General features: G+C 47.7%; 1 protein-coding gene across 1 annotated transcript in view; it reads right to left on the minus strand.

Moving 5' to 3' along the window:
- AKAP8L (A-kinase anchoring protein 8 like) overlaps positions 1-15,541 on the minus strand; it is a 50,631-nt gene that overhangs the window by 11,800 nt on the left and 23,290 nt on the right. Inside the window, exons 2-3 of the mRNA XM_063931655.1 lie at positions 2,719-2,851; positions 244-547 (exon numbers count right to left, since the gene is read on the minus strand). Of these exons, the coding sequence (XP_063787725.1) occupies positions 244-547; positions 2,719-2,851 (437 nt within the window). The remainder of the gene's footprint in view (positions 1-243; positions 548-2,718; positions 2,852-15,541) is intronic.

Raw genomic sequence — 15,541 nt, forward strand, 5'->3', positions numbered from 1 at the left:
CTCACTTACAATCACTCTCAGCACTTGTTGCCTGGGGATAGCCATGATTTAGTGTGAGAGAAGTATGGCAGTATCCAATGAGCAACTCCTACATTATTCCCGACAACCAGAATTTGGGTATGTTTTCCTTTCAGACTTACAGGGGTTACATAAATTAATTGTAAGAGGAAGGAGGAGGTGCCAACATCAATACATATAACTAGCAGAATGTGTGTTCCTGCCCGGAGCTGCTTTTTTCCTTACTCTCTCTTTCCAGTTGTTCCTGGTCCTCGGCTTGAAGCCTCCTCCAAAGTAGGAATTGCCAGTGAATGCCTTCAGACCCTGAAAACCAGCCACCTCTGGTAAAGCTCCTGGGCTGAGGAGTGGCACGGGACGTCCTGCTCCCCTAGCTGCATCCGGGGATCCAAAGTTACTCCTGAATCCCCCCCTTGAGCCACCACCCCACCCCTGCTGTGCAGGGCGAGGCGGACACTGCTTCCTCCAGTTGCCATATCCTCGCTGTGGTTCGGAGTAGCCATATCTGGTCCGATCTGTCCGGTCATAGAGACTGTAAATGTTGAAAGAAAACCCCCCCATAAAGAACAAACATTCAGACATTAGTTCAGTGACTGCCACATAAGAAACAATCCAAGTGTCAGATAACAATGTATCTCAGCGTTTCTCAACTCCAGTCCTCAGAGACCCCTAACAGAGCATGTTTTACAGATCTCCTTTGTATCACAACTGAAATAATTAGCTCCACTGGTGGAACTTTAAAAAAAAGGGACTGGCAGTAATGAATACACCTGTTCACCAAGTAGGAGATCTGGAAAACATGCACGGTTAGGGGGACACTAAGGACCGGAGTTGGGAAACACTACTGCTTCATATTACATAGTTGTTCAATAAAGGGAATTACTACTCATGATCAAACTCAGAGTTAATAAATACAAGACTTAAATAGAACAGAAACTTTGCTGCTTCTGCTCAGATTTAACAATAAACGTAAAAAAAAAATGAATACTCTTTCTGAAGATCTGGAGAATATTTCCTATTTCCCAACCCCTCCTTAGTAACAAGCCCTGATGGGTTGATAATGTGCATTACATTTAGTTACAGAGGTAGAACAGCTACGAGTCGTGTGTCCTTGGCATTTGGTGCATGTCACCTAAGAAGAGATGACTCAGACGGCTAGACCGCAGAGATGCTCAGAGGAGCGACAAGGCTAGCCCAAGAACTTCAGATAAGAAGTATTTTTATTACTTTCTTTGTGGGTATACAAGCTTTACAAGTACCATGTTACCAGAAACTACAAGGAAATAATAGAAGTAAATTAGACCCTTCACTATTGTAATAAAATATTTTAGGAAAAGCCAAACACATGGCATCAGATGTATTATCTGTAACATACTGAATTCTTTGTACTTATATTGTCCTTAGCTGTAATTAGTAAGTCATATAAACTATTCAGTTGTGCCATCACTATTGATTTCAATAGATGGATAATGGTGAACTGATATTTTTATTTTATCATAATATAAAATACTATGACAATCTTAAAGGAGTAAATACGGCTAATAATTCCATCACTATGTTAACCAATGCACAATATCCAAGTAGGTATCCGGACTCAAGGTCGACAGCAAAAAGGTCGACACACCTTAGGTCGACGCCAATTGGTCGACACACCTTAGGTCGAAATGGACAAAAGGTCGACAGGAACAAGGTCGACATGGAAAAAGGTTGACATGAGTTTTTCACGATTTTTTTCTTTTTTGGAACCTTTTCATACTTAACGATCCACGTGGACTACGATTGGAACGGTAATCTGTGCCGAGCGAAGCGGAGCGAAGGCACCATGCCCGAAGCATGGTGAGCGAAGCGAGCCATGCGAGGGGACGCGGTGCACTAATTGGGGTTCCCGGTCACTCTACGAAGAAAACGACACCAAAAAAAACATAAAAAACTCATGTCGACCTTTTGTCCACGTCGACCTAAGGAGTGTCGACCAATTGGCGTCGACCTAAGGAGTGTCGACCAATTGGCGTCGACCTAAGGTGTGTCGACCTTTTTGTTGTCGATCCCGAGTCCCAGACCCTCCAAGTAACCCTCTCCAACTGAGATCACACTACATGGGCCAAAAAAAAAAGGAGAATAATATGATAACGAGGTAGCAGTGCTGCCGGCTGTCCAATTAGAGCTCTAGACACAGTGGTTTTCCGGCAGCTAGAAGTCACAATATTACCGCCTCCTCCGGCAGGAACCACTTACTGTTAAGTAGCCCACTGCTGAGGGGGTGATAATAAAACAGCACTGGTATGAACCACTAGAACCCCAAAAGTTGAGAGAAGGGCGTGACCATATCATTTATAAGAGGAGTCGTTATTTTATCCTTCTTGTTTATTTTTCCAAATTGTAAATAGCAAGAAAAAAAAGATCTGCCATTGTTACACTTAGATGTCTGCTTTCTAACAACTATTCTCGCTATGGTAATTATTCAGGGGCAGATTTATTAAGCTTGGTGAAGTGATAAAGTGGAAAGTGATAAAGGACTAGCCAATCAGATCCTAACTTCCATGTTACAGGCTGGGTTTGAAAAATGACAGTTCGGAGCCGACTGGCTGGTCCTTTATCACTTTCCACTTTATCACTTCACCAGGCTTAATAAATCTGCCCCTCAGTCTGTGGCACAGAATAAAGTTCAACAGTGTCTGTAGAGTGTGGAATATGGCCCTTCACCTTTCTCTGGCAGATCCCATGAGTGTTGCTCCATCACTCTGTGGGAAGGACGTCATCCATGATTCGGAAGCAGAACTGTACGAGCTAGTTGGGTTTGACCCATAGTCGTATGTGTAGTCATATGCCCCATATCCTTCAAGAGAGTATTAGAAAAAAATTGATTGTGAAAATACCATAACTTTTAATATGACAATATCAGATAAAGAAGCTATGCATCCTATATAATATAACGCTGATGCTGCTCCTCAACTCTATAGGAGGGAATGCAAGTGTTTTGCGTGCCGGCGGCAACTAGATGGCACCCAACGGAGCAATTCAAGTTTTGCTCCATTCGGATGTGCACGCCCGTCGGCGCTGACGTTATGGCGTTCCGTCATTCTGACGGGCTGGTAACTAGTAGGGTAATAATAAGAATTTACTTACCGATAATTCTATTTCTCGTAGTCCGTAGTGGATGCTGGGGACTCCGTCAGGACCATGGGGATTAGCGGCTCGACAGGAGACAGGGCACAAAAGTAAAAGCTTTAGGATCAGGTGGTGTGCACTGGCTCCTCCCCCTATGACCCTCCTCCAAGCCTCAGTTAGGATACTGTGCCCGGACGAGCGTACACAATAAGGAAGGATTTTGAATCCCGGGTAAGACTCATACCAGCCACACCAATCACACTGTACAACCTGTGATCTGAACCCAGTTAACAGCATGATAACAGCGGAGCCTCTGAAAAGATGGCTCACAACAATAATAACCCGATTTTTGTAACAATAACTATGTACAAGTATTGCAGACAATCCGCACTTGGGATGGGCGCCCAGCATCCACTACGGACTACGAGAAATAGAATTATCGGTAAGTAAATTCTTATTTTCTCTGACGTCCTAAGTGGATGCTGGGGACTCCGTCAGGACCATGGGGATTATACCAAAGCTCCCAAACGGGCGGGAGAGTGCGGATGACTCTGCAGCACCGAATGAGAGAACTCCAGGTCCTCCTCAGTCAGGGTGTGCCCCTGACCAAGTAGCTGCTCGGCAAAGTTGTAAAGCCGAGACCCCTCGGGCAGCCGCCCAAGATGAGCCCACCTTCCTTGTGGAATGGGCATTTACATATTTTGGCTGTGGCAGGCCTGCCACAGAATGTGCAAGCTGAATTGTACTACACATCCAACTAGCAATCGTCTGCTTAGAAGCAAGAGCACCCAGTTTATTGGGTGCATACAGGATAACAGCAAGTCAGTTTTCCTGACTCCAGCCGTCCTGGAAACCTATATTTTCAGGGCCCTGACAACATCTAGCAACTTGGAGTCCTCCAAGTCCCTAGTAGCCGCAGGTACCACAATAAGCTGGTTCAGGTGAAACACTGACACCACCTTAGGGAGAAACTGGGGACGAGTCCGCAGCTCTGCCCTGTCCGAATGGACAATCAGATATGGGCTTTTGTGAGACAAAGCCGCCAATTCTGACACTCGCCTGGCCGAGGCCAGGGCCAACAGCATGGTCACTTTCCATGTGAGATATTTCAAATCCACAGATTTGAGCGGTTTAAACCAATGTGATTTGAGGAATCCCAGAACTACGTTGAGATCCCACAGTGCCACTGGAGGCACAAAAGGGGGTTGTATATGCAGTACTCCCTTGACAAACTTCTGGACTTCAGGAACTGAAGCCAATTCTTTCTGGAAGAAAATCGACAGGGACGAAATTTGAACCTTAATGGACCCCAATTTGAGGCCCATAGACACTCCTGTTTGCAGGAAATGCAGGAATCGACCGAGTTGAAATTTCTTCGTGGGGCCTTCCTGGCCTCACACCACGCAACATATTTTCGCCACATGTGGTGATAATGTTGTGCGGTCACCTCCTTCCTGGCTTTGACCAGGGTAGGAATGACCTCTTCCGGAATGCCTTTTTCCCTTAGGATCCGGCGTTCAACCGCCATGCCGTCAAACGCAGCCGCGGTAAGTCTTGGAACAGACATGGTACTTGCTGAAGCAAGTCCCTTCTTAGCGGCAGAGGCCATGAGTCCTCTGTGAGCATCTCTTGAAGTTCCAGGTACCAAGTCCTTCTTGGCCAATCCGGAGCCACGAGTATAGTTCTTACTCCTCTACGTCTTATAATTCTCAGTACCTTGGGTATGAGAAGCAGAGGAGGGAACACATACACTGACTGGTACACCCACGGTGTTACCAGAGCGTCCACAGCTATTGCCTGAGGGTCTCTTGACCTGGCGCAATACCTGTCCAGTTTTTTGTTCAGGCGGGACGCCATCATGTCCACCTTTGGTCTTTCCCAATGGTTTACAATCATGTGGAAGACTTCCCGATGAAATCCCCACTCTCCCGGGCGTCGGAATGAACACTGCTGACAGTGCTATCACCTGATTTTCCGCCCAGCGAAGAATCCTTGCAGTTTCTGCTATTGCCCTTCTGCTTCTTGTGCCGCCCTGTCTGTTTACGTGGGCGACTGCCGTGATGTTGTCTCACTGGATCAATACCGGCTGACCTTGAAGCAGAGGTCTTGCTAAGCTTAGAGCATTGTAACTTGCCCTTAGCTCCAGTATATTTATGTGGAGAGAATTCTCCAGACTTGATCACACTCCCTGGAAATTTTTTCCCTGTGTGACTGCTCCCCAGCCTCTCAGGCTGGCATCCCTGGTCACCAGGACCCTTCCTGAATGCCGAATCTGCGGCCCATTAGTAGATGAGTACTTTGCAGCCACCGCAGAAGAAACACCCTTGTCCTTGGAGACAGGGTTATCCGCTGATGCATCTGAAGATGCGTGTCACGATCCGGGTATCTGGACGCCATTTCTTACCCATCAGATGCCTCCTAAGGCTGGCTCAGCGCTCCAGGACCGGATCCCATCTGTTATCCTGATGTGTACATTCCTGTATCCTCTCCTGTCACTCTGGGACGCTGTCACAGTAAACGCCATATTACACCTGGCATGGCGTCTCCCGCGGCCTCCGCCGCCGTCCCTGAACTTCTGCATGCAGAGTGTCTGAGTGGCGATTACGTCAGCCGCGGCCTCCGCTGTGTCCGCGTGGTTGGATGTGCATCTGTCAGCCTGGCGCCTCCTGTCTCCGGTGGCCGGCGCCGCCATTACTGTTTTCATTACCACATGGATTACAAACCAAACTTCCCTCCAAGTGTCTGCATGGGCGCAGCCATCTTGGATTCTGTCAGCTGATCATTTCCACCAATCTGTTCTCAGTATTGATAATCTGCATAATTGCCTAGCCAATCCCTTCCTTGCTGCAGGTATAAATACACTGTGCCTGAGCAAGGAAGGCGTCAGTGCTTTGGTTGTCAAACCTAGTTCCTGTTTGTCTCTCTCCTGTGATTGTCTTCCAGGTTCCAGCTCCTGTCTCAAGACTTCCACCATAGAGACCCGCACCAGCATTCCACCTGCGGTGTAGCCTGACTCTCCAATCCATTGTGGATTCATCTGTTTCCAGCTACAACATTACCTGCTTCCAGCTCAGCTTCCAGCAGAGTACAGCTTCTCTTAAAGGGCCGGTGTCCTTTCTACACTTTACCACTCTCCACCGGTATTATTATTTCTCCGCTCTCAAGTTCTACATTTCAGTTCATATTTCATCGCTCCCAAGTTCATTTATTATTTAACTGGTTCCAGCCAGTATCCACTCCGTGCTAACAACAGTCTGGTTCCAGCCAGTATCCACAGCAGCCGTTTTATCTTCAGCAACCCAGCTTTTCCTGGAACACCAGCTGGCACAATCCTGGGTTATCTCCATTGCTACAGTCGGGCCTGGTAAGGACTTTCCATCTAGAAGATTACAAGAACTATCTCACACTACCAGTGCCCTGTGGCTCCTGCCATCCTGTAGTACCCAGGAACTGTATTTATTCTTTGCTGACTTTTACGTTTTCTTTTACTGCTGCTGTGTTGCGGAGTTGTCATAATAAACATCATTGACTTTTATCCAAGTTGTCGTGGTCACGCCTTCGGGCAGTTATTATTCATGTTACTTACATGTCCAGGGGTCTGATACAACCTCCCAGGTTCCGGTACATCTCAGCCCCTACAACTGAGGCTGCCTCCCGTCAGCTCAGGCCCTCAGTTGTGACAGTAAGCACTGACCTAATGAATCCAGCCGGAGACCAGGATCAAGCGGCCAGGCCGATGCAAGAACTGGCAGCCCGACTAGAACATCAGGAGGCTGCACAGGGCCACATCATCCGCTGTCTCCAGGATCTCTCTACTCGGCTGGATGGGATTCAGACAACTCTCCGTGGATCAGGCGCGTCTGGTGCGTCAACCACAGTGACTCCAGCTATAACCCCACCCACCTTACCCATTTCTGCTCCACGTCTTCATCTTCCAACGCCAGCAAAATTTGACGGATCTCCAAGATTCTGCAGGGGATTTCTCAACCAGTGTGAGATTCAGTTTGAGCTACAACCTGGCAATTTTCCCAGTGACCGTACAAAAATTGCCTACATTATTTCTCTTCTCAGTGGCTCAGCCCTTGATTGGGCATCACCGTTATGGGAGAGGTCCGACACCCTGCTATCTTCCTACACTGCCTTCGTGTCAACATTCAGGCGCATCTTCGACGAGCCAGGCCGGGTAACCTCAGCTTCATCCGAGATTCTCCGTTTACGCCAGGGGTCACGTACTGTAGGACAATATCTGATACAGTTCCAGATCCTGGCATCCGAACTGGCATGGAACGACGAGGCCCTGTATGCTGCATTCTGGCATGGCTTATCTGAGCGTATTAAAGATGAGTTAGCTACCAGAGACTTACCTTCTAAGTTAGATGAGCTAATCTCACTCTGCACGAAAGTTGATTTACGTTTCAGAGAGAGAGCAACTGAGCGTGGAAGATCATCTGCTCCAAAATCTTCTGCTCCTCCTCCTCGTCAACTGTCACCATCTAAAGATGAGCCCATGCAACTTGGCCGTTCCCGTATAACTCCTGCTGAGCGCCGAAGACGCCTCTCCGAGTCTCTCTGTCTCTATTGTGCAGCTCCGTCTCACACCATTAATGCCTGTCCCAAACGTCCGGGAAACTCCAAATCCTAGCTCGCCAAGGAGAGGGCCGGCTAGGAGTAATGATCTCCTCTCCATCTCCTCAAGATTGTAATCTCCCAGTCTCGCTTCAAGTTGCTCAACGTTATCAGAACGTCATTGCCCTCCTTGATTCCGGAGCAGCTGGGAACTTTATTACCGAAGCCTATGTTAAACGGTGGTCCCTACCCACCGAGAGACTTCCTTCGTCCATTTCTTTAACTGCCGTGGATGGCAGCAAAATTTTTGATGCAGTTATTTCTTTAAGGACTCTACCAGTTCGTCTGAGAGTGGGAGTTCTTCATTCCGAACTTATTTCTTTTTTAGTGATTCCAAGAGCCACACATCCTGTGGTCCTGGGCCTTCCATGGCTCCGTCTTCACAATCCTACAATTGATTGGACGACTACGCAAATCCTGGCATGGGGTTCCTCCTGTGCTGAGACATGTTTGTTTAAAGTATTGCCTGTCTGTTCTTCCTCCCCCAGGTCGTCTGATGTTCCACCTCCTCCATATCAAGATTTCACGGATGTGTTCAGTAAAGCTTCTGCTGATATCCTTCCTCCTCATAGAGAATGGGACTGCCCGATTGATCTCGTTCCAGGGAAGGTTCCACCTCGAGGCCGAACTTATCCGTTGTCTCTGCCTGAGACGCATTCTATGGAGGAATATATTAAAGAGAACCTAGCAAAGGGGTTCATTCGACCTTCTTCTTCTCCAGCCGGCGCAGGCTTCTTTTTTGTAAAAAAGAAAGATGGTGGTCTGCGGCCGTGCATCGATTACAGAGGTTTGAACGACATTACCATCAAGAACCGTTATCCTTTACCCCTGATTACTGAGCTCTTTGACAGAGTTAGCGGAGCTACCATCTTTACAAAGCTGGACTTGAGAGGTGCATACAATCTCATCCGGATCCGTGAGGGTGACGAGTGGAAGACCGCCTTTAACACCCGTGACGGACATTATGAGTACCTCGTCATGCCCTTCGGATTGAGCAATGCTCCAGCTGTCTTCCAGCATTTTGTCAATGAGATCTTCAGAGACATTCTATACCGTCATGTCGTGGTCTATCTAGACGATATCCTCATTTTTGCCAACGATTTAGAGGAACATCGTTTTTGGGTTAAAGAGGTTCTGTCCCGTCTCCGTGTCAATCATCTCTATTGCAAATTAGAAAAATGCGTCTTTGAAGTCAAGTCCATTCCGTTTCTAGGGTACATTGTGTCCGGTTCCGGACTAGAGATGGATCCTGAGAAACTACAAGCAATCCAAAATTGGCCGGTACCCTTAACCCTCAAAGGGGTCCAGAGGTTCTTAAGGTTCGCCAACTATTACCGAAAGTTTATACGAGACTTTTCCACCATTGTGGCGCCTATTACTGCTTTCACTAAGAAGGGTGCTAACCCGTCCAAGTGGTCTGAAGAAGCCATGCAAGCATTTCATCTTTTAAAACAAAGGTTCATCTCTGCGCCTGTTCTGAAACAGCCTGACATCGACTCTCCTTTCATCTTAGAGGTGGATGCCTCCTCCGTTGGAGTAGGAGCGGTGTTATCTCAGAGGGCTAAAGATGGCCATTTACACCCTTGCAGTTTCTTCTCCCGGAAGTTCTCCCCAGCTGAGCGCAACTATGCCATTGGCGACCAGGAGTTGCTAGCCATCAAGCTCGCTCTAGAAGAGTGGAGGTATCTGTTGGAGGGAGCTTCTCATTCAATCACCATACTTACAGACCACAAGAACCTTTTATATCTGAAAGGCGCACAATGTCTCAACCCTCGTCAGGCCAGATGGGCACTTTTCTTTTCCAGGTTCGACTTTAAACTCCAGTTCTGTCCGGGCTCTCAGAATCGCAAGGCCGATGCCCTTTCCCGCTCATGGGAGCAAGAAAATGAGTCAGAGTCTTCAGACAAGCATCCTATTATAAATCCGTTGGCATTCTCCACGGTAGGGATGGACTCTACGCCCCCATCAGGGAAAAGTTTTGTGAAACCGATGCTAAGGAAGAAGCTCATGCATTGGGCCCATGCTTCCCGTTTTGCCGGACATACAGGTATCCAAAAAACCCTGGAGTTTATCTCTAGGTCCTATTGGTGGCCAACTCTGAAAAAGGACGTCTTGGAGTTTATTGCATCTTGCCCAAAGTGTGCTCAACATAAGGTATCCCGCCAGTCGCCTGCGGGGCAACTGGTTCCACTATCTGTTCCCCGTCGACCTTGGACCCATTTGTCGATGGATTTTATTACAGATTTACCCATGTGCAACAAGTTCAATACCATCTGGGTGGTAGTTGACCGGTTCACCAAGATGGCACACTTCATTCCTCTCACCGGTCTTCCGTCAGCTTCCAAGTTGGCTCAAGTATTCATACAAGAGATCTTCCGACTCCACGGTCTTCCTGAAGAAATTATCTCAGATCGAGGAGTTCAATTCACAGCCAAATTCTGGCGAAGTTTATGTCAAGTCCTCCAAGTCAAGCTAAAGTTTTCCACGGCTTACCATCCTCAGACCAATGGTCAAACCGAGAGGGTGAATCAGGACTTGGAGGCCTTCCTCCGCATCTATGTGTCCTCCTCTCAAGATGACTGGGTTCAATTACTTCCCTGGGCCGAGTTCTGTCATAACAACCAGTATCATTCTTCATCTGCTTCAACACCATTCTTCACTAACTTTGGATTCCACCCTAAAGTTCCTGAGTTCCAACCGCTTCCAGCAACTTCTGTTCCCGCAGTGGATATCACCTTGTATCAGTTTGCCAATATCTGGAAGAGCGTACGATCAGCTCTGCTCAAGGCATCGTTCAGGTACAAGAAGTTTGCGGATAAGAAGCGTCGAGCAGTTCCTGCTCTTAAGGTGGGTGATCGGGTATGGTTATCCACGAAGAATTTGAGGTTAAGAGTTCCCAGTATGAAGTTTGCACCTCGCTATATCGGTCCTTTCAAGATTGAACAAGTCATCAATCCTGTTGCTTACAGACTCCAGTTGCCTCCCTTCTTAAAAATACCCAGGACATTCCATGTTTCCCTGTTGAAACCGCTGATCTTGAATCGGTTTCATTCCTCACTTCCTCCAACTCCGAAAGTCCAAACTCAACGAGGCGTTGAGTATGAAGTGGCCAAGATCCTGGACTCACGTCACCATTACGGTCAACTACAATATCTTATTGACTGGAAGGGTTATGGTCCTGAGGAACGTTCATGGACCAATGCTTCTGATGTCCATGCTCCTGCCTTGGTCCGGAGATTCCATTCCAAGTTTCCTCAAAAGCCAAAGAAGTGTCCTGGGGCCACTCCTAAAGGGGGGGGGGTGCTGTCACGATCCGGGTATCTGGACGCCATTTCTTACCCATCAGATGCCTCCTAAGGCTGGCTCAGCGCTCCAGGACCGGATCCCATCTGTTATCCTGATGTGTACATTCCTGTATCCTCTCCTGTCACTCTGGGACGCTGTCACAGTAAACGCCATATTACACCTGGCATGGCGTCTCCCGCGGCCTCCGCCGCCGTCCCTGAACTTCTGCATGCAGAGTGTCTGAGTGGCGATTACGTCAGCCGCGGCCTCCGCTGTGTCCGCGTATTTGGATGTGCATCTGTCAGCCTGGCGCCTCCTGTCTCCGGTGGCCGGCGCCGCCATTACTGTTTTCATTACCACATGGATTACAAACCAAACTTCCCTCCAAGTGTCTGCATGGGCGCAGCCATCTTGGATTCTGTCAGCTGATCATTTCCACCAATCTGTTCTCAGTATTGATAATCTGCATAATTGCCTAGCCAATCCCTTCCTTGCTGCAGGTATAAATACACTGTGCCTGAGCAAGGAAGGCGTCAGTGCTTTGGTTGTCAAACCTAGTTCCTGTTTGTCTCTCTCCTGTGATTGTCTTCCAGGTTCCAGCTCCTGTCTCAAGACTTCCACCATAGAGACCCGCACCAGCATTCCACCTGCGGTGTAGCCTGACTCTCCAATCCATTGTGGATTCATCTGTTTCCAGCTACAACATTACCTGCTTCCAGCTCAGCTTCCAGCAGAGTACAGCTTCTCTTAAAGGGCCGGTGTCCTTTCTACACTTTACCACTCTCCACCGGTATTATTATTTCTCCGCTCTCAAGTTCTACATTTCAGTTCATATTTCATCGCTCCCAAGTTCATTTATTATTTAACTGGTTCCAGCCAGTATCCACTCCGTGCTAACAACAGTCTGGTTCCAGCCAGTATCCACAGCAGCCGTTTTATCTTCAGCAACCCAGCTTTTCCTGGAACACCAGCTGGCACAATCCTGGGTTATCTCCATTGCTACAGTCGGGCCTGGTAAGGACTTTCCATCTAGAAGATTACAAGAACTATCTCACACTACCAGTGCCCTGTGGCTCCTGCCATCCTGTAGTACCCAGGAACTGTATTTATTCTTTGCTGACTTTTACGTTTTCTTTTACTGCTGCTGTGTTGCGGAGTTGTCATAATAAACATCATTGACTTTTATCCAAGTTGTCGTGGTCACGCCTTCGGGCAGTTATTATTCATGTTACTTACATGTCCAGGGGTCTGATACAACCTCCCAGGTTCCGGTACATCTCAGCCCCTACAACTGAGGTTGCCTCCCGTCAGCTCAGGCCCTCAGTTGTGACAATGCGATCCGGACCATTTTTCCAGCAGATCCCACTGAAAAGTTCTTGCGTGAAAACTGCCGAATGGAATCGCTTCGTAAGAAGCCACCATTTTTCCCAGGACCCTTGTGCAATGATGCACTGACACTTTTCCTGGTTTTAGGAGGTTCCTGACTAGCTCGGATAACTCCCTGGCTTTCTTCTCCGGGAGAAACACCCTTTTCTGGACTGTGTCCAGAATCATCCCTAGGAACAGCCGATGTGTCGTCGGAAACAACTGCGGTTTTGGAATATTTAGAATCCACCCGTGCTGTCGTAGAACTACTTGAGATAGTGCTACTCCGACCTCCAACTGTTCTCTGGACCTTGCTCTTATCAGGAGGTCATCCATTTTCTTTGAAGAAGAATCATCATTTCGGCCATTACCTTGGTAAAGACCCGGGGTGCCGTGGACAATCCAAACGGCAGCGTCTGAAACTGATAGTGACAGTTCTGTACCACGAACCTGAGGTACCCTTGGTGAGAAGGGCAAATTGGGACATGGAGGTAAGTATCCCTGATGTCCCGGGACACCCTATAGTCCCCTTCTTCCTGGTTCGCTATCACTGCTCTGAGTGACTCCATCTTGATTTGAACCTTTGTAAGTGTTCAAATATTTCAGATTTAGAATAGGTCTCACCGAGCCTTCTGGCTTCAGTACCAAAACATAGTGTGGAATAATACCCCTTTCCTTGTTGTAGGAGGGGTACTTTGATTATCACCTGCTGGGAATACAGCTTGTGAATTGTTTCCAATACTGCCTCCCTGTCGGAGGGAGACGTTGGTAAAGCAGACTTCAGGAACCTGCGAGGGGGAAACGTCTCGACTTTCCAATCTGTACCCCTGGGATCCTACTTGTAGGATCCAGGGGTCCTGTACGGCCCCAGCGTCATGCTGAGAAACTTGGCAGAAGCGGTGGAGGCTTCTGTTCCTGGGAATGGGCTGCCTGCTGCAGTCTTCTTCCCTTTCCTCTATCCCTGGGCAGATATGACTCTTATGGGGACGAAAGGACTGAGGCTGAAAAGACGGTGTCTTTTTCTGCAGAGATGTGACTTAGGGTAAAAACGGTGGATTTTCCAGCAGTTGCCGTGGCCACCAGGTCCGATGGACCGACCCCAAATAACTCCTCCCCTTCATACGGCAATACTTCTTTGTGCCGTTTGGAATCTGCATCACCTGACCACTGTCGTGTCCATAAACATCTTCTGGCAGATATGGACATCGCACTTACTCTTGATGCCAGAGTGCAAATATCCCTCTGTGCATCTCGTATATATAGAAATGCATCCTTTAAATGCTCTATAGTCAATAAAATACTGTCCCTGTCAAGGGTATCAATATTTTTAGTCAGGGAATCCGACCAAGCCACCCCAGCTCTGCACATCCAGGCTGAGGCGATCGCTGGTCGCAGTATAACACCAGTATGTGTGTATATACTTCTTAGGATATTTTCCAGCCTCCTATCAGTTGGCTCCTTGAGGACGGCCCTATCTGGAGACGGTACCGCCACTTGTTTTTTTTTTTAAATTCAATCATTTTTATTGGTTTTTCACTTTACAGTTAAACAATACAACAAAACTACTAAACATACAGTGTTCCATATAAGGGAATGCGCAGATTCCCATCCAAAAAGTTTCAATCACAGCGTGTAAGATGTGCAGGCTCCACTCATGCATATACATTTATAAATCAGGAGAAGTGACATATAAGGAGATACCTTAGTCAGCTATAATAATCATATATATCTCAAAAACTAATCAACCACCTCTATTCGTACAACACATAACCTCCAACCCGGGCAAGTGGGTGGCCGGCCGCGGCCCCATGGGCGATACTCGAGAGGGAAAACGACGCCATCAGTACAGACCCACCCACACACCTCCACACAATCCCCATGGTACATGGCCCATCCCTCCATCCCATCAACATATTGGTCACATTGTGGCAAGTAATCAGTCACTATGGTTTGTTGAATTAGGAGAGCTGAGCCATCTGCCCCATAGGTCGTGATACTTTTTCCTTGCTTTTCTAGCCATGTATACATATTTTTCGTGAGCAGCTGTTTCATTAACAAGCGAAACCCATGACTGTACTGTGGGAGCATCCTTAGCCAACCATAATCTAGCGACACACACCTTGGCTAAAGCACACAGATTAATCAGATATCGTCTGCTAGGAGCATCCAGGGTCTCTTCCTCCAAAGCCGACAACACACATACCACCGGAGTACACACATCCAATGGAATACCAGTCGACACCATAATACTAATAACACCAGACCAAAACACTGCCATCCTGGGGCAAAGCCAAACAATGTGCCAAAAATCAGCATCCAGACTGCCACATTTAGGACATCTGGTAGTATGAGTACCGCCCATGCGGGCCAATCTCACTGGTGTCATGTACACTCTATGTATAATAAACAATTGGATTTGCTGATATCTAGTGGTGGTGGTAGATAACCGTGGGGAGCAAAGAGCATTCTCCCATACCTCGTCAGAAATTGTTCCCAGGTCCGATTCCCATTTATTTCTAAGAGAGGATAATGGGTCAGAGTAGTGAGACCGGAGCATATTTGTATAAATACTGGATACCAAATGCCCGTTACCCAGATTCTGTAAGAGCAACTTGACTGGGGAGGCCAGAATCTTCGGAGGGGTATTAGAAAACTGTACATTAATCGCATGTCTCAGTTGCAAATAACGATAAAAATAAGAGGAGGGTAAATTATAGTCCTGCTGGAGCTGCTGGAAAGATTTCAATATATCGCCATTATACAATTGCCCCAGGGATGTAACCCCCCACCTACCCCACACCGCCCTAGTATGCAGCGAGGCCAGTTCTGGGAGACCAAGGACATTATCTAACGGAGTGTCTGGGTCTATACCCTGGCCCAGCAATATAGTATGTACCCGCTTCCACACAAGAGTGGCCTGCCTTATTATAGGGACCTCAGACAATTTAGCGTTCCCACAGAGTAACAACTGCAACGGCGTGCCATCAGGATACTCCTGCAGAAACATTTGTGAGTGTAAGGTGAGTCTGTCGGAGTCAGACATCCACTCCCAAATATGCGCCAACTGCGATGCATAATAGTAGAATTTAAAGACAGGGAGGGCCAGTCCTCCTGACAGTCTTGGTCTAGACAGGGTGTCAAT

This window comes from Pseudophryne corroboree, chromosome 6 (assembly GCF_028390025.1).
Source record: "Pseudophryne corroboree isolate aPseCor3 chromosome 6, aPseCor3.hap2, whole genome shotgun sequence".
NCBI lineage: Eukaryota > Metazoa > Chordata > Amphibia > Anura > Myobatrachidae > Pseudophryne > Pseudophryne corroboree.